Source organism: Bos javanicus, chromosome 18 (assembly GCF_032452875.1).
Source record: "Bos javanicus breed banteng chromosome 18, ARS-OSU_banteng_1.0, whole genome shotgun sequence".
NCBI classification, from domain to species: domain Eukaryota; kingdom Metazoa; phylum Chordata; class Mammalia; order Artiodactyla; family Bovidae; genus Bos; species Bos javanicus.
Genome location: NC_083885.1, coordinates 40,423,599 through 40,442,995, shown reverse-complemented (window position 1 = coordinate 40,442,995; position 19,397 = coordinate 40,423,599). Strand labels below are relative to the sequence as shown.

Sequence of the window (19,397 nt, the reverse complement as noted above, 5' to 3'; positions counted from 1 at the left end):
TAGACTCTTTCCATAGGTGGCCAAAGCATTGGAGCTTCAGCATCAGCATCAGTCCTTCCAGTGAATATTCAGGGTTGATTTCCTTTAGGATTGGCTGGTTTGATCTCCTTGCTGTCCAAAGGACTCTCAAGAGTCTTGAGCACCACAGTTTACAGCAGTGTAGAATACTGCAATGAAAAACAACAACCACAAACACCCACAATGACAGCGAGGAATTTCACAGACACGATGTTGAGCAGAGAAACCTGAACAAAAAGATACATACAGTGTGATTCTATTTATATTGTCGATGAAAAATTAGTCAGTCTAAGAAAGAAAGTTTTACTTGAACCAAACAGGATTATAAACTGAGAACAGCCGAAGAATTGATGCTTTTGAACTGTGGTGTTGGAGAAGACTCTTGAGAGTCCCTTGGACTGCAATACAAGGAGATCCAGCCAGTCCATTCTAAAGGAGATAAGTCCTGGGTGTTCATTGGAAGGACTGATGCTAAAGCTGAAACTCCAGTACTTTGGCCACTTCATGTGAAGAGTTGACTCATTGGAAAAGACTGATGCTGGGAGGGATTGGGGGGAGGAGGAAAAGAGGATGACGGAGGATGAGATGGCTGGATGGCATCACTGACTCGATGGATGTGAGTCTGAGTGAACTCCGGGAGATGGTGATGGACAGGGAGGCCTGGCGTGCTGCGATTCATGGGGTCACAAAGAGTCGGACACGACTGAGCGACTGAACTGAACTGAACTGAAGAACTTTTCCACTTGTTAGAGATCAAAGCATAGTTACATAAATTTTTTAGACAAAGGGAATTAAGTGAGGTATTATTGACAGTTTATACAATCCAGACCTGAGGACAAAGTGAGTAGAGGGTAATGGGTCATCATGGCCTCTTGCAAGATTAAGAAGAAAGGTTATCTTCTAAAAAGTTGTGACCATTGATGAGATTAAGGAGGAATGTTATCTCCTAAGGTGGTCTGGTTAATCCAGATGCACAACTCACATTAAAGGGAGGAGGCTCAAATGGGCAGAGAACATTTTCATGTTTAAATTTGTCTTGTCTTGCCATAAAATATGAATTTTATTTCATCAAATGAAGTTTAAAGAGATAGGAAAAAAAATCTATGGTGACATAGATTAGAACATCAATTACAGAACATTAGTTACCCTTGGAGGCAGGTACTGTTGGGAGGGACTGAGGGAGGCTTCTGGGTGCTGGAGATGCTCTGTATCTCCATGTGGGTGGTGCTAATAGGTGTGTGACAGTGTGACAGTGTGCAAAGCTGGAATTTGTACACTTTTCTGAAGGGATGTGAGACCTCAACAAGAAAGAAAGGAAGGAAGAAAGAAAGGAAGAAAGAAAAAAAAAAGAAACTGAAGTCCCAGGGTGGTAACCCAGACATCTGCTCTACCTATGTACTGACCATATGCTAATTTCCTCCTTGTCTCCTTCCAACAAGCTCTGGAGACTTGTTGATTTCCCTACCTGTGCACTCCTTGACCTTTGGAGAGGAGGTCGATGTGCAGAAATACCTTGGACCTAATCCTGGAAGACATGGTGCTTTCACAAAATACATCCTTGAAGAGCTTGGTCTCTGTATCATCACTCTCCTAACTTGAGGAGGGCTGGACAGGCTTTGTTTCCTAAAATCAGATTTTCATCTGAATTATGTTTGTTCCTCCACTCATGTGATAATCAGCTTGAGAGACAGCAAGACTGCCTGAGATGTTGCATTGTTTTTGACTTGAATAAAGGAAACAATCACTGTGAATGTTCTGTTTTCATATCTTGGAGCTGTTCATCATTGAGTGCATTTCTCCCTAATTGGATTGAAATCTGAACAATGTCTTGGCAACAGCGTCATACTGGGTGTAAATCGGGGCCCCAAGACCCTCGCCTAGCCCCTTTCCGTAGACTTTTTGGTTCTCTTCTCTTGGGCTGAGACCCGCTGTCACATGACTCTGGACCACTCCGCTCTCTGCAAAGGTAGAAGTGGCCGTGGACCCTTGAAACTCTCGAAACTAAGTCCCCTTACTTAGTTCCACGGTTGCACTGGTTGTCCAGACCCATGTACTATGCCTGTTTCTAGAGCCAGGATGTGAGTGAGTCAGCTGCACCAAACTGAGTGGCTGAAGGTAAGGAATAGGGCTTCCCCTGGGGCATGGGGAAACCGCTCCATGATTTCTTTACTCTCACACTAATACAACACGCACACTTTCAACACCAGATGTGCGGGGGTTCCCACACATTGCACCAAGCAATTCTCTGCCACACCAACAGGAGGTCCGATAACTCAGTTCTGTTCTAGCACTCACTGGTGTTTGTGCAGAACTTACAGGTGAAGGGCTCAGCCCCGAAAGGCTGTCCCCAGCTCAGATGCCAATCCCAAGTCCCAAGTTGTCGCCTGTACTTCTGACAGACTGGCTGTCAATGGAAGTTTCTCTGACTGCCCCCTTGGGTTTGATAATATGCTAGACCAGCTCACAAAATTCAGGAAAATACTCGTCTGTTGGTTTATTACAAAGGATTTAATAAAGAACAGCCCGAGGAAGTGATGAGTGGGAAAGGAGGCGGAGCTCGGACGCCCTCTCCCGGTCCACCACCCTCCTGGCACCTCCACACGCTCACCAACCTGGAAGTTCTCCCTACCCTATCCTTGTGGGCTTTATGGCTCTTTCATCATGATTGATCATTAACTCAATCTTCCCCCTTCCGGGAGGATGGCAGGGAATGGAGGCGGGCTACAAGTTCCAAGCTTCTCATCATGGCTTAGTCCCACTCTCTCACCGCTTCATTAGGAAAAAAGACACTCCTGTCACCCAGGAAATTCCAAGGAACTCAGAAGCTCTGTGTCAGAAATCCTTCTCTTAGTGCTCTTATCGCTTGGGAAATTACAAAGGTTTTAGGAGCTCTGTGCCAGGAACCGGGGACAGAGACCAGTATGTAATTTTTGTATTATTTCACACCGGGGGATACCAGAGTGTGACCACCCACAGAAGGAACATGCACTCAGGTGAGCCACAGGTGCCCACCACCCCATGAACTCACTCCAGCAGTCAGGGGTAGGGAGCGGTGATCTAACTGATGATCCAAGTGAGGACACAGCATGAGTGCAGAAAAGAAAGAGCATTGAGGAGACTGGGCCTCTCCTGGGGTGATGATCTGCACCCCAGCCCCACCTAGGGCTGGGCCCCCTGTGAGCCCTGCCTCTGTTGTGATCCCCAGACCCCACCCCCACCCCTCCACTGACTGCCTTTGTTTCAACTCTGACTTCTATTCCAGCTCAAGTCTTGGGAAAAAACGTGTCAGCTAATGGCTGGTCCTGGCCCAAGGCTGACTTGTTCCTCCCCTTCCTGGGTGCGGGCTGGGAACCCCAAGAGGCTTGGTTGGGATACCAAGGAAGGCATGTTGGCATTTTAGAATGTTGGTAATTTGCAAACTGCATAAAATCTGTGTGTGTGTTAAAGAATCCTGGAACCGCTGATTTCCACAGCCCTGGGCATTGCTGTGGGCATCCAGAGGACCCCCGGTACTGAGAAAGAATGGGCAGCAAGGATGGGTGGCCTCTGACTCCCACTGCCCCCCAACCCCCCGTCACCCCGCTTGGGAGCCACAGTGGGCAGGAACTAGTCTCTGGGAAGCCTCTTCTTCAGGGTCGGAACATCTGGCAGGATCCCTAAGTTGACGTTCCAAGGACTGAAATTTCCTCTTGTTTTTGCCCAGAAACGTCTGGCTTGGTCTGCCCTCGCTCTGTCCTCCCCACCCCCGCCCCCCTGCCCTCGCCTACCAGCCTGCCTTTCTGTCTTTAGCATTAGAACATTCTAGTCAGAGCTGGGCTCTGTGGTGTGGGGCAGCCAGCAGGAGATAGGATCTGGAGGACTCAGGACACTGCCTGGCCATGGCTTCTCTCGAGGCGTTGACCCTGACTCCCGAGGGCTGGGGATACACCTGCCCCCAGGGCCCGAGGAGGGAGAGAGAAGAGCTCTGAGAGCCTCCTGTGGGCTTCACTCTCCTCTCCTTCCTGGGTCCTCACTGCCTGTTCCTCCCTTCTAGATTGATCCAAAGCCAGGCTGAGGTTTTGAGATGGGGAGCCCAGGACGGGGGAAGTGGGAGGCAGGACAAGGGATGGGTGGGTGTGGGAAAGAGGGGCACAGCGTGGCCCACACTCACCTCCATGGCCCTAAGGAAGCACCTTCAGTGCCTCAGATAATCAAAGGCTGCCCCCACCCCTCAGTTTGGACCTGGGTTGCCTGGATGGGCGTAGGAGGGTGGGAGACAGGCAAGGGAAGGACCAGGAGACACCTCGGTGTCTGGCTAGAAGGCCTGAGTGCAGGTGCCAATGGAGGCCAGACAAGCAGGTTACCCAAAGCCAACAGGGTCAGCTGTGGCCACAGGGGCTGCCCCTGCAAACCCAGCATCCTGCCAACGGCCCCCAGGAGCTAGAAGTCAAGGCCATCTCCTCCTAGAAGAGAAGCATCTATGGAATGGGCAGTGGCACAGGGCCTGGGCTGGGAACTGTAGGGGGATGATGGCCACAGATGAATGATGACTGAGCTGCCCCTGCCCTGAGTGGCTCAGGCTTGAGGGCTGGCTCTGATGGGCACAGGCCCACACAGGCATCTCCTGGAGGGTCGGGAAGCTGGAGCAGGGCTGCAGGTGCTCTGGGAGCACAAATGTGACAGCCGTGCTGACCCAGGGCATCCCAGGAAGGCAGCAGAGTGGAGGTGCAGCTGCACTGGGGTTCACAGGGGAGCTAAGTCCATGGGAAGAGGGAATGGTGGGCACAGAGTTAGCAAGCAGCTCGAGAAGCCCAGAGCCTGGCTCTGTTGGGCTTGGTGAGAGAGACCCCTCTCCCTCACCTCTGGCCCTATGTTCTGCCCTCCGAGCACAGGTCTCACTGACTCTGCTCAGGGCTGAGGCAGGGCGGGCATGGGGAGAATGGGGGTCCTTCACAGATGACGGCCTGGGTACCAGGAAAGGCATGGGCCAGCCTACAGGTTCTGAGGAGGGAGGCTTCGGGGAACCCAGAGAGCCTGCTGATCAGGTGGGAAAAGCCCCAGATACAGCCAGGTCCCTGCCCTGCGTGCAGCCCTCAGAAAGGCCACTTCCTGCAGGCCTGGGATAGAGGCGGGCCAGCGGAAGTGACTGCTTTGCTCTGTGAGCGTGGCCTGAGAGACCCTGGGTTCTGGCTGAGAACTGGGTCAACCTCCCACTCACTCCCACCCTGCCCAGCGGCTGAAGCCAAGAGAGGCCCTGGCCTCCCCTACAGCCTCTTTCTGTCCGTGTCCCAGGGAACAGGTTAGGGCAGGAGAAAGACCAGGCTGCCAGAAATCCTCTGATGCCAACCTGGATGACACCCCCAGTGGCGCCACGGGGCCTCTACAAACAGGTGTGATGACAGCTTTCCAGAAAGTTCTGCCTGGGTAGGGGTGGGTGAGCACTTCCTGCCCTGCCTGAGAGGTCAACAGTCAGTGTCTTGGAGGAGGGGCTAGTCCTCAACCCTCCAGAAAGAGGCCAAGGTTCTCACCCAGAGCTTGACTAGAGGCTCCAGGAGTGAGACCCAATTCCCATTTCCTTGTCATCCCCTCTGCCCCAACGCCCTAGCCCATTTCTTACTTGATTCATTTATTCAATCAACAAATGTTTAATGCCAGGGACGAGGGTATGGTTAACAAAAAGACCCAGACTCCTAGACCTCATGGGGACTACCACCCTCTCTAATAAAGTCCTGCCCTTCTCTGAGGTTCAACCAAACACCACCTCCTCCAGGAAGCCCTCCATGACCACACAGCTGTCCTGGGACCTTAGGATAGCTTTGTGTGATTGGGTCTGCTTCCCTGGAACCAGTGCACAGGTGGGTCTCAATAAGTGGCAGCCACAGCTCCCATCAGCACCAGTACCCACCATCATCATCATCAACGAGAGATAATATTCCTTGGGTCCTGTCAATCCCTTGCCTGCCTGTGGCAGAGAGCACCCAAATGTTATCAGCACACATGCAGTGGGTCCTATTCAAGAAAACTCAGCTCTAAAAATCCCAACAGCCAAAACTTACAGGTAGAGGCCACGGGCTCACTCCCTGAGGAGGCTTCCCCTAATAGCTGAGTACTGCAGGAACATGGCACCCCTGCCTAGGGTGTCAGTCCCAAAATAGCCTGAGGTCACCACTGCAAGTTCACTTTCCACCTGGAGCGACTTCCATCTGGGCTGCTTCCAGCAAGGGCGCTCCAGGAAACACTAAGGTGGTGGGGGCTCCATGCCCTCTCAAATGCATGGGCCTGGCCCTCAGACCCTCGTCCAGCTTGCGTCTCTGAGGAGGAGGGGCAAGGCAGGCCCTCCCAGGGCTCAAAGCAATGTTAGCATCCTTAGCTGCTGGCAAGGACATGGAGTCCATGCCCAGCTGAGGGGAAAGATTCCTGGGTGATGAACTGGAGCACTTGGCTGGCAGGACAGTGCCCTTGCCAGGCCTGCAAGTGAAGCCCCAGGAGAGAGTGTGAAGGCCTGGATGAGGCCCAGCAGACCCAGCCCTGCAGCCAGACCTAAGGCATCATCCTGGGGAGAGAACATCCACGAGCAGCAGACACTGATTCGGCCTGAGAGCTCCTGACCTCTTCCTCCACTGGTGGCCAAGGGCAAGGGTCAGCTGTGTGACCCCGACTGAAGGCAGCTCGAGTCTTGGATGACACCTGCTGCTGGGGAGGTGGGTGAGGAAGGCTCAGACCCCTGTGGCCTGGCTCGCAGCTGCTGCTGCTGCTGCTAAGTCACTTCAGTCGTGTCCGACTCTGTGCGACCCCATAGACGGCAGCCCACCAGGCTCCCCCGTCCCTGGGATTCTCCAGGCAAGAACACTGGAGTGGGTTGCCATTTCCTTCTCCAATGCATGAAAGTGAAAAGTGAAAGTGAAGTCATTCAGTCATGTCCGACTCTTAGTGACCCCATGGACTGCAGCCTACTAGGCTCCTCCGTCCATGGGATTTTCCAGGCAAGAGTACTGCAGCCCCTTCTAAGAACAGTGGTGGGGGATGGGAGGTGACAGATGGGGTGTGAAGCAGGGTGGAGCCAGGACCTGGCCTGGCCCTTGACCCAAGTCAGGCTGATGAGGTTGTCTCTGAAGGGAAACAAAACGGAAAGGAGTCAGAGATGGGGTCTCCCAAGGCGGTGCCTTCCCTACCTGGAGCCACGTCTTCCCTTTCTGGAGGTCCTGACTCCTCAGGCACGTTCCACTCCGCGCTTCAGTGGCTGCAGCCGATCGCTGCTCTACCTCACGTGTTGACCCAGGGCAAGCGTTCTGCCCAGAGCTTTTACTTTGCTTCCAAGGGTACCATCTGTTATCATCAAAGCATCTTGCAGAACAGGGCATGGGCCAGCCCTTTGGGATAAGTTGAGGGCAGCCAAGGCATGCCTTCTGCCATCTACTGTGGTAGGCAGATGTGGCCTTAGAGAAGCCAAGGCCACCCCTTGGGGACCTCAGGGGGAGCAGGAGGCTTCCTGGCCACTCTCCCAACTCAGTCATCTGTACGTAGGCACCAGGGCAAGCTCCTGAAAGCAAAGAGCAGACCTGCCACCCTGCTGAAGGCTCCCGCAGCTTCCAGTGCATCACCACCCCCCCACCCCCACACCCGGCTTCAGTCTGGCCAAGCTGCTCCAGAACACACAGGCTCCTCCCCTCCTCACGGCCTCTGCACTTGCTGTTCCCCCCAGTGGAGTCTGGAATGCCACCCTGGCCCCCTGGCCTCAGTCACTCATCTCGCCATTCGGGTGAGGGGTGAGCTCACCCCTGCAATTACTGCCCTCCTCCCGCATGCTGCTTGCCCCAGTCCATGCCCCACTCACAGCTCACACCAGAACCAATACCACCTGCTTCTGGACCTCTCGGTCTCCCCTGCCAGGCTGCACGTTCCTTGAGAGCTGAGAACTTGAGCCTTTCACTCAGGCTGTCTCCAGTCCCTGGTACAGCATACGGCCATGAGTGAGTCTGCGTGAATGAAGGGCCTCTAAAGGCTGGCCACCCGAGCCCTTGACTCCTTCCAGGACCTAACACCTCAGGGCTCAGGGAAGCCACAGTCTGGTGGCTGGGGTCACAAGGGAAGCAGACTTGAGGGCGGAAGGCTGAGGGCCGAGCCAGCCCCTGCCCAGCTTGGTGAATAGGGCACGGCCTCACCTGCCCCAGTGCCCTGTGCCCCTCTGGCAGGCAGCTATGAGAAGGCCGCTGGCACCTGGAATCAGCTGTGGAAATCCTCTCCTGTCCAAAGGAACGCTGTCCTGGTGCTTCTATTCCCTGTTTACCAGGCAAGAGAGGTTCTCAGGGAGTGGGGCAGTGCCCAAGAGACTGGTGGCCGGATCTGGACACTCCCTGCCTGGGCACCGACTCTGGGTGAAGGGACAGAACTGCCTGGCCAGGCCTTCCAAGCTGATCCAGCTTTAGTAAGTTGCCCTGCACCCTGAACCTGCCCTGAGCCCTCTGTCCAGGCAGAACTGCCTGAACCAGTTTGTGAGGCTCAGGGAGGCCAAGGGCTTGTAAATTCTTGGAAGCATGTCTGACCCTTCCTACCCGGTCTCTCTGCCCTGCGGGTCAGACCATAGGCAGGCCCTGGGTGCCTCACACTTTGCCTTTCTCGCTCTCCCTCATGGCAGTGGCTCCACTCAAGAGCCGGCTGGAGTGTTGCCACCCCTGGCAGCGGGCCTGGCCTGCTGAATCAGAGCTAGCACTCGAAGGAGATCTTCAGGGTTCTGTCTGCAAGTGAATGACTGAGAACTGGGCCGGGAGGACAGCTGCTCACCCAGGGACTGGAGCCGACGGTGGGGTTTCAGGCACTGCACCGTGTGGGCTGGGGGAGCTTTCCTGGCCCCAAAGTCACCACTTCTAGCTGACAGTGACCCCCTCTCTGCCACAGTGGCTAAGGCCAGCCAGGCTATGGGGGGAGGGGCTGGTACAGGAGACTGTCTTGAAGGACCACAATTCCATGGCTGGGTGCGGGCCAGGCATCAGGAGGCTGCCATTCAAGCTCTAGCCCCAACACACATTTGCTGAGCAAGGCAGCTTGCTGCACTTGGGATTTCCCCACTCGATGGCACCATACCCAGGGGCGGGCCTGGGCAGGAGACCACATGTGAGAGCTTTAAACCTGGAAGGCTCATACATAGCTGGCTCCTTTTCCTTACTTGCTGCCTGTTTAGATAACTCACACCAGGTGAACAGGGCTGCAGGTGCTAGGCCATAGTCACAATGCCTGGATGGCCAGGGCTCCATTCCTGGGAACCAGCCATGGTGAGGTGCGAACATCTGAGCCCACTGGAACTGCCAGCATTCTCAGGAATGCCCAGTGTGGTGGACAGTTGTTGAATTGGCCACCTAGCATGGTTTCATTCCTTGATCACAGAGTTGCGTCTGAAGTTAAGAATACTCCTGGACTTTTCAACCACATGAGTGAATAAACTTTCTTTTTATTATTAAGTCATATGGATAGGGTTTCTGTCACTTGCAATAAGAGTCCTAACAGAAAACACTGCTTTCCCCAGCAGAGGGAGGGAGAAAGACAGGACTGAGAGGCATCAGATACCTAGAGAGAGCTCAGACTGGACCAGAGGCCTGGGCAGGCCGCCCTGGACCATGGAGAGCTCAGACTACAGTCCCTGGGGCTGGCAGGCACCCACAGCATGGCAGTCTCCTGCCTTGCTCTGGGTGAGCTCACAAGCCTGGCCTGACAAGGCCCAGCCAGACAGGTGGGCATCAGCAGGGTGGGTGGGTAGGTACTGGTTTCCTGGAAGCCTCTCTGGACCCACAGTCTTCCCTGCAAGGGGGCAGGGCCAGGTGTGGTGGTTGAAGGCCTCAGAAAACAGGGACCTCACTCCAGTCCTACCTTCTCTCTTGTCCCTAAAGGTGCCTGGGATCGTCTAATTCTGGAGCTACAGCTCAAAGGGCTGAGAAAGGACATTTGTACCCAAGAGGCCTAGGTATTTGGGGCTTGCTAAATGAAAAGGTAATTACCTTAAGTGGAACTAGAAGGATGCCAATATCCAAAAAGAGGCACTGGGGGTTCGGAGAAAAGGAGCCACTTCTGCCGTGCCCACTACCCATGGGGTAGGGTCCCCTGGGGTTGGGAGGGCCCTTCGGGGGTCTGGGCAGCTTGGGGAACTCTGCCCTCTCAGGGGTCTGGGTAGAGGCATCTGCTTGGACCGAAGTGACCAGGGAAGCCCTCCCTCATGGCTGCAGACCTGGGGTCAGCTGTGGAAGGATGACCAGGACACGCCCGAGGCATAGAACTCCACGTGGCTGGGCCAGTCCCCATCCCCACTGCCCTCCCTGTCCTCGTCTGAGTCATCATCGTCTCCACTGGATGCCCCGCAGACGGCCCCCGCCAGGTGGGCCGACGGCCCGGGGGACCCGAGGCCCTGCTCCTCCACGTCCTCCTTCCGCTTCTGGGCGGCCAGCTCGCGGAAGCAGAGGCTGCAGACGCGCAGGGGCTTGGACGAGAGGCGCGGCAGGAGGAAGCGCTCGCGGGAGCACTCGGCGCAGACCACGAAGCCGCATTTGCGGCAGTGGTGCCGCCGAGTGAGCGCCGAGAAGCGCGTCTGCGTGCAGCGCATGCAGATGTCCGTGGCCTTGTCGGGGATCCAGGGCGCCGCGTGCTCCGTGCTGGGCTGCAGGCCCGTGGCCAGCAGCTGCCGCCGCACGCACTCCTCGATGTGGCTGATCCACTCCTGGCGTTCCGTGGCGGAGGCAGCCGACACCACGAAGGACTTCTTGGCCGTCTTTATCATCCAGCGGTTCTTGGCTTGCAGAGTCTCCGGCAGCGTCTCCAGTGTCACCTCCTCCAGCGGAATGATGTGCTGGCTGCGGTACTTGCGCTTGTTCAGCACGATGCTGCCGTACACCAGGATGTCGTTGAAGAGGAAGAAGATGCGCGGTTTGGCCTTCTTGCGGCACTCCTTGGTCAGTACGCCCTCACCCAGCAGCACTCGGCCCGGCAGGGCCAGTGGCTGCCCCGATGCCCCGAAGCAGCTCTCGACAGCTGCGATGCGCTGGCTGTTGATCTCCGTGTTTGCCAGGTGGTCCACCATCTTGGGCCACTCGGCTGTGGGAGGAGCGGCAGAGGAGGTGTCAGCTTGCTCTGACATAGCTTGGGGTCAAGACCACCCCCAACCCCCAGTTCCCCAACCCATAGGTCAGACAACCCACTAATTACCCCCTATGCAACCCAGGAGGCCCAGATGTGCCACTCAACCAAGGAAACTGGCTGCTCCAGAGCCACCCCTTAGACATGGAGTTCCTGGGAGGTGAGGGGTGTGTGGAAGCCAGTCCAGGATGGGAAAGCAGTAATAAAGATGTGTGACTGAGTGAGGGCGGAGGGGTGGAGGCTCAACCCTTGGGGAGCCTTGGAAGACAGGGTAGAACAAGCCTCAACACCATCCACCGCCCAAGGGACAAGGGCACTGAGCGCCAACTCCCATCAGGGGCTCACGGGAGCACTAAGTACCCAGTGCTTTGGGCCTGTCCCAGGCAGAAGGAGGAGCCTGTACCAGCTGGGGAATGCCAGACAATGGAATGCTGCAAACCCAAAGGTCACTGGCTCCCCTATCTACCAAGCCAACGCATCACAGACCCTGCAACCCACTCACTCAGCCTGTGGACCCATTCACGAGCCACTCAGGAAGCAACTACTGTGTGCTTAGCACCGTTCCAGCACTGGGGATGCAGTGAATAAGAGCAGGCTCCTGTTCTGATAAACACCAACACCAGCATCCCAGGCACCACTGCAGAGTGCTTCCATGTCAATCATGACTGTCTCAACTTGTCCTCACACCAACCCTAGCTCTTAGAATTACCATTGACAGAAGGAAACCGAGGCTCTGTTAGGAATCAGGCAGCCCAGAGCCTGCACCGCTGGAGACCACACTGCCCAGAGCCCTCCCGCAAGGAGCAAGAGGCCTCTATCCTCCTCTGCCAAGCACTCCACGTGGTAGCCCCAGATCTCACCTGGGCCTCCTCTGCTCTGTCCCTTTGACTCACCAGACTCACAGCGTTGAAGACACCCAAACACTGCTGACCCAGGTCAAGCCTGTAGTCCCAGCTCTCCCCTGAGCTGCCCCCGTGCCCTCCCACCAGCTCCTCTTCTTTTCAGAAACAAACCACCATTCACCTAGTTGTGGAAGCCCGAAATCTAGGACTCATCCTTGAATCTCCTCTTTCCTGTACTCCCATCATTCAACCAATGAGCAAGCTCCATCATTTTTCTCGCTTCCACTTGGTCCTAGTTGCCCCACTTCTCACCACACACCTCCAGCAAGGCTATCTCCCTTTCTGAAAGAGTCTCTCTGACAACCCCAACTCAGGCAACATCTCCCGCAACCCAGGAAAGGGTTGGCAGATCATGGCCTGAGGGTCAAATCTGGCCCACAGCCTGGTTTTGTGAATAAAGCTTTATTGGAACAGAGCCATGTCATTCATTTACAGTGGTCTGTGCCGCTTTCCTGCTGCAACAACAGAACTGAGAGCTGTGATAGAGACCACATGGTCATAGAACCTAAAATTTACTGTCTTTACAGAGAAAGTTTGCCAACCCCTTCTGTAGGATGTTACCCTATTTTGCTTTTTCTTCACAGGATTTATCAGGACCTGATATTTTCTTGTCTATCCATCATTTGCTTGCATGCTTCCTATTTCCCTCACCCACTTCTAAATTCCATCAGGATTCTTTTCTTATTCACTGTATCCCCAGTACCTGGAACAGTGCTAAGCACACAGTAGGTGCTTCCTGAGCGGCTAGTGAATGAATGAACCAAAGTTCTCTCAGGCCCACTGTGGGAGGAATGAGCCACCGCCTCCTGTCTCTGAAGAGGAAGCAGAAGAGAGCAGACCCCACAGCCGCCGCCACCGCCGCCACCACCACGTGCATACAAGCAGAGAGCACACCCCTGACCAAACCGATCACACTCACAGAGTTTCTAGGTCACCACACTGCAGTTCCGTAAGTCTGGCCACCTGTGGGAGGCTGAAGTGGGGCCAGTGTGGGGGCTGGATGCATTACACAACACGGGTGCTCAGCCCCGCGGTGCGTATCGCTTGCTGCTGTCAGACCACAAGCTGTCCTGAGAAGTGCTGTCCACACCACCTGATGTAAGAACCACTATTTTTAGGCTACTGAACTGGGCTGCATGTTGCAAACCCAGCTGATTATCAGTGACAGCCCTGGGCCATTCTATTAGGACCAGTCACCACGTCCCTGTTGTGGACAGTCTGGCAACATTCCAGAGGCCACCCCCAAGACCCCTGGGACAGGCTAGATGAGGGTTCCGTTGGAGAAGCTCAGAGCAGAGCAGAGGGAGAGGCACCAACAGCAGTGACTTTGGGACCCGTGGCAGCGACAACAGAGATTCTTGGCAGAGGGGAAAGGGCAGAACAAAGGGTGAGCTGGGTGCATTCACACAATGGGCTACTGTCAGCACCCAATCCACGTGGGTCAACATGGAGCGACAATAGACACCAAATGCTGAGTGGAAAAAGCACCCTGCAGAACGATCTGACCCTGTGTATGCAGAAATTATGCATTTAAGAAGTGTTCACAAACTATATCTGTAAATAAAAGTGGACAGGATGGAGCCTTGCACCCATGAGGATGGCTGCTACCAAAAAAAAAAAAAAAAACAAAAACAGGAAATAAGTGTTGGCAGGGGAATGTGGAAAAGTTGGAACCTTTCATGCACTGTGGGTGGGAATGTAAATTGGTGCAGTCACTGGGGAAAAAAGTATGGAGGCCCCTCTAAAAATTAAAAATAGAACTACCATATGATTCAGCAATCCACTTCTGATTATTTATCCAAAGAATTGAAAGCAGGATCTCCAAATGGCATTTGCACACCCATGATCATAGCAGCATTATTCACAACAGTCAAGCAGTGGAAGCAACCCAAGTGTCCCTTGATGGATGAATGGATAAACAAAATGTGGTATGGACACGCAATGGAATATTATTCAGCCTTAAAAAGAAATCCTGTCACTTGCTACAATATGGATGGATCTTGAAGACATTATGCCAACTAAAATAAGCTAGTCACAAAAAGACAAATACCGCATGATTCCACTAATATGATATATCTATAGTAGTCAAACTCATAGAAACAGAAAGTAGCAAGGTGGTTACCGGGGCCAGGGGTGGAGAAGGAGGAAGAGCAGGGGAGGAGGGGTGAGAGGGAGAGGAGAGTTGTTATTTAATGCGTTTAGAGTTTCAGTTTTGCAAGATGGAAAGAATTCTGGAGATATTTCACACCAATAGGAATATACGTAATACTCCTGAACTGTAAGCTTAAAAATGGTTAAGATGGTTTACAAAAAGAGATGGACACAAAGCAAGATCAGGAGAAAAATGGCCTGGGGGAGGACATCTGAATATCATTAGGCATGTTGGATCAAAGATTTCAGCTTTATCTACAATATTTTATTTCTTTCATTAAAAAAAAAAAAAAAGGCAGCAGCATATGTGATAAAGTCCCAGTAGCAATCAATTCTGGGAAGTGGGAACATGAGCTTTTTCTTTCTCTCTTTCTAAATATAAGGTCTTCAAAAAGAAAAGAATTACAGTATAATGTCTGGGTCAACAGCTGTAAGCTCTACTGGCCTCGCAGTAGGTGACCTGCCTGGGCCTCCCCTGAGCACACAGCAGCAGGGCCCAGGCTGCAGGACATGCTAGGATGAACATCTCAGGATGGAACACCACTTGTTCCCTCCAAAACTCCTGGGGGTCGCCAGCTAGCAGAAGTGGGTGAAACCCCAATCTTGTAGCCATACACCGAGGCCTAACACGCAGCACCGAGGCAGATGGACTTTTTATGGAGAGAAGAGCAGGCGTCCCCCCCCTTCCCCCCACCTCCCTGCAACCCTGGCCTGGTGGGGTTGGGTGAGCTCTGGAGGCACACTTGCCCAGAATCCACCTCTGACTAGATGTTACCCAGGTGGGCAGCATGGAGGAAGTGAGGGGCAGCGCCCATGAAGGGGAGAGCTTTGGGCAGGGGAGGGCCTGTAACACTGTCTCCCTGTCCCTTGTAGGAGGCCCCAGGATGCCCCACGCTGCTGGGTCCCTCGTCAGTGGTTTACAGACCCCCTCCAGGCCCTGGTAGACCACGTTCAGCTGTTGGCAGCAAAACATGGCCCAGGAAGAATGGGGAGTACCTGGTGACCATGAAAGGGGTCTGGTCTCTGAGCTGAGTCCACATACTGACGGGGTAGTGGGAAGGCTTTCGTGTCTCCTCCTCCGGGGGCCTTCAGCAAGTAGCAGCTGGGGTGAGGCCAGCAGGGGCCAGCAGACGGCATCCTCCTGGGGAGCTCCCTGACATCCGCCCACCACAGCTGCCACCACAACCAGAACTTCACTTCACACCTGGTTTAACATGGCCTGGAGATTTTTTTTCTTGGCCATGTCAACAGCTTATTTCCAACCTGCACCCCCCTGCCGGGGAAGTGTGGAGTCTTAGCCACTGGACCCCCAGGGAAAACCCCAGGAGATTTTCTTGGTAAATGTGGCAGCAACCCCACCTCCCCATCCCCCACCCCTCCCAGCAGATGAGAAATCCTCTTTTTATTTTTCTCACTAAAGAAGTGAACTGCCCTCCCTTAGCACAGGGCGGAGGGAGAGCTGAGCCTGTGCCCATTCCTTTTGTGGCTGCCTGCCTCAGGACAACCTGTGCTGACCCCTGTGTGGTACCCCAAGTGCTGACAGAAGGTGGACACTCATGAAGGGCCAGTGTCTGGGAGCAAAGAAGTAAACAGGCCAGCTCTTTCTTGCATGTTTTTGAAGTGGGGCAGGCTCCAGGGCTGGCCTTCCTGAACACCAGTGATCCCACCATCTGAATTAGGCCAACGGCTCTCTCAGTGAGTAAGCCATGCTCCAAGTGTCACTGGGTGGCCAGGGTTCTATGCCTGACAGTTGAGGTGTCACACATGATCTACACCAGAGGTAGCAAATCTACACGAGGTCCAAACCACTGCCAGCTTTTCTAAAAACAATTTATTGGAACATACCCACATGCAACAGAGATTGGCCTGCAAAACCTAGAATATTTATCATTTGGCCCTTCACAGAAAAAGTCTGCAGACCCCTGATCTATACCACCACATACTGTCAAATGCATAATGTGCCTGCTCCAGGGACGCACCTGACATGGGGCCATGTCCTGATGGAGCTAGTCTCCTCCACTTGGACACAGATTTTGAGATTCGAAGAGCTGTCTGGGGCCCCAATCTGGGAACCCTGTATAGTAGGACCTGGGAGGGGCACTCAGGTCCATCCTTCCATTAAGAGTTACAGTTGGGAACATTGCTTATCAGAGAGGGAGTTACCTGGCCAAGGTCACAGAGGGAGTCAGGGTGTTGGCCCTTTGGACTATCCCTTGGCTTCCCCAGATTAGGGCAGGGCTGATGTATCACCTGACCCTCATTCCCTCCAGTCCCAACCCGGACCACATTGTCTTCATGCCTACCTGACTTTACCTTCTAAATATTGACTAAAGTCCTACTATGTGCCTGGCACAGCTCTACTAGGCAGGACTAGGCACCAGGTTACAGCCGGGACCTAGGGACCAGACCTTTCAGTATCAGACAGCCTGGGGCGACAGCCAGACTAGAAAGTATCAATAAATCAACAAGGTGATTTCTGATTGTGAGTGCCACAAAGAAAAGGGCTGATGTGCTGAGCAAGGCTAGGGTGAGGGTGGTGGTCAGGAAAGGCCTGGTGAGGAGGTGACCCTGCACCAGCCTGAATGTGAAGGATTTTAGCCATGCAAAGGCCTGAGGGAACAGCTCAATGACATGACTATGGAGGCAGGAGGTGTAACAAGTAAGGTTAAAGGTGCTGTAGAAGCCAGTCTTGCAGGTCCACAGGCCAAGATGAGGATCTGAGTTTTTCTCCAAGTACAATCCAAGTGTCCTTTCCTTCCAGAGGGGCCACCCCTTAGGCTTGTCCAGTTCTATGCTTCCTGGAAAGCCCTCCTCCATAAAAAGAATAGTAATACGGAAAATAAACCAGGGGTGCCATTAACTGAGAGCTTACAGCTCACCAGACACAACGGTAAGCACACTGCAAGTATTATCATGCTGATTCTTCACAAAAGCCCCACTGGGGAAGGTGCCACCTCCATCATCAAAGTCACTGCCCAAAGTCCCAGCTCCAAGACAACCATGAGCTGCTGAAGACAGAATCCGAAATCCTCAAGTTCAGAGGGCAGGGCCCCTCTCCAAATGCCTGATCTCCAACCCCCAACCCTCTCCACCCAGGTCAAGGGGTGGCCTGGGCAGGTCCATTAGCTTGGCTGAGCTGCCCAGCCCCTTCCTTCCTTGTAGTGGGCTTGGTTGCACAAGTCCCTTAGCTCAGCTGGGCTGCCTCAATTGCCCATCCTGGCAGCCCTGGGAGGCTGATGTGTGCAGGGACACAGACTGAAGTCAGAGACAACCCCAGTGGAAATTGCATGCCCAGGAACATGCCAACATTAAGTGGAAATTCGCCAGCAATCATCCTCCCCTCTTCCCTGGCTTCTGACCTCCCTGGTGGTGAGATAACAATGCTGTTCAAATTCCAAACGAATATATCCCTGATCAAGTTACAAAGTGACTCAGGGCATCCACTTTCCCATCTGAAAAAGTGGCTGGATGACAACTCTCCCCTGCACAGCTCTTAAAAGTGTTCAGGGAGAGAGAAAGGGAAGGAGATTCCGGGTGATTCCAGGCTGGGAAGGAATTGCCACCTCTCTCTGGGTCAGCCTCAGTACTTCCTCTGTGAAATTGGAGATTAAGCCTGGCCTTGTTTCCTTTGACAACTCCCACCGAAAGTCACAAACTCAGATGCTTCAAGGGCCAGCGAGCACCCAGGCCACCCGGAAAGCGCTACCACCCTGCCTCTCCTCCCCGCTTCCCTGGGCCAAACTATCCCTGCCCACTGCTCCATACCCTGCAGACTGGGACCAAGAGTGGCCGCCCCCACGATGGCGTGAGTCAGGAATCCCCGAACTCTCCCCAGACAGCAGGAGCGCTGAGATACTTGCTGCCCCGGGCCTCAACGCCCACAGGCGTCTCCAGACCGTTTCTGCTCTCACTTCTTGCATCCCCCGGGCACCCTGCCTCGACGTCGGAGACCCCCTTACCCGTTTTCACCCCTCTGTTCTTGGAGCTCCTGGCAGCCCCCGCCCAGCCTCCAGCCCCACCAGCCAGCAATAAGCGCCTTGGTCCGTGCCTTTGCTCGGGGCCAGAATCCGAGATGGCACCGGGCGCGCGACCGCCCCGCCCGAGTCCAGGGGCCACCTAGACAAGGAGCCCGGGGGAGCTGGGAGGCAGTCGGCCGAAAGCCCGCTTGCTCCGGGCGCCCCGGCCTGGCTGGTGACCCTTACCTCCGCAGCCGGGGCCCCTGGCGTCTCGCGCCCCACCAGGCAGCCGGCCAGACAGATCGCACTCGGCTGCCGCGTTCCGCTTGCCGGAGGGGGCCAACCCCCTCCGCCCAAGCCCCAGCCTTCCAACTCTCCTCGACACGCCCCCCGCCCCGGCGGCTCCGCCTATCGGAGCCTGGGCGCGAGGCGGGGGCGGAGCCTGGACGCCAACTCTCGGAGTCGGAGTTCCAGAGAAATGTGCGCGTGCCGAGCGGCCAGACTTCGGGTGCGTTTGAGTGGGTTGGCGCTTTAGGCGGTGCGGGCGTGGGGTTTCCTTGTCGCTCTCTCCCGGGACTGGCAACCCAGACTTAAGCCCCTCAGTCTCCCTTTCCGCCACCGCGCTCCGCACTCCGGCCCCCAGGAGACTTCGAACTCACCCAACTGGGGCCTTTGGGCCAGGGAAGGTGTTGGGGAGGGAGGCGGTGGCATTACTGTGCCTTCCGCCGTCGCTGGTGGGACTCCCTGCTGCTGGCTGGTATAGTCCTGTCTCAGCAATTGAGAGATTGATAATCATAATATTAAAATTCTTCAGCATTTTATATTTTATACTTTAAACTTGTATAGTGGAAACTTTCAAATATACACTGAAGGAAAGAGACTAATGGACTCCATGTATCCATCACCTAGCTCCAACATTATCAACCGGTTTTGTCCTCTTTCTCCACCCTCCCCCACCCACCCCGCAACACTGAGCTGAAATGAAAGTCCAAGCGTCAGAGTCATCACTCCTGGAGGGTTGTCTTAACCTCCTTCTGGCCTCCTCTCAACATTTTATTTCACACTAGCTTCTTCTTCCTGTTCCTCAAAACCCCAAGGTTGTTCTCACCTCTGGGCCTTTGCACTTCCCTTTTGCCGCCAGATCTCATGGCTGCATTTTTGGGATTGAGATCCAACTCAAACTGTCACCTCCTCAGAGGCTTCCCTGATCTCTGAGGTCACCCTCATCTGCCTCACTCCCATTTTGTTATTTTGTAAACCACATCTCTCAACC

At 54.4% G+C, this 19,397-nt stretch overlaps 1 protein-coding gene across 3 annotated transcripts; it reads right to left on the bottom strand.

The window, feature by feature from the left end:
* Positions 1-9,422: 9,422 nt before the first annotated feature.
* On the bottom strand, positions 9,423-18,455 carry PLEKHF1 (pleckstrin homology and FYVE domain containing 1). 3 transcript variants are annotated; one of them, XM_061387848.1, is made up of 2 exons: positions 18,371-18,455; positions 9,423-11,073 (listed from the first exon to the last, which is right to left on the bottom strand). In XM_061387848.1, exon 2 carries the CDS (start codon positions 11,057-11,059, stop codon positions 10,220-10,222), a length of 840 nt encoding a protein of 279 aa, XP_061243832.1. In that variant the 5' UTR covers positions 11,060-11,073; positions 18,371-18,455; the 3' UTR covers positions 9,423-10,219. The 3 variants fall into 3 exon arrangements, with proteins under 3 accessions (XP_061243832.1, XP_061243834.1, XP_061243833.1); XM_061387850.1 differs by lacking the exon at positions 18,371-18,455 and adding an exon at positions 18,128-18,200; XM_061387849.1 differs by lacking the exon at positions 18,371-18,455 and adding an exon at positions 12,937-15,528.
* Between the last annotated feature and the right edge of the window lie 942 nt (positions 18,456-19,397).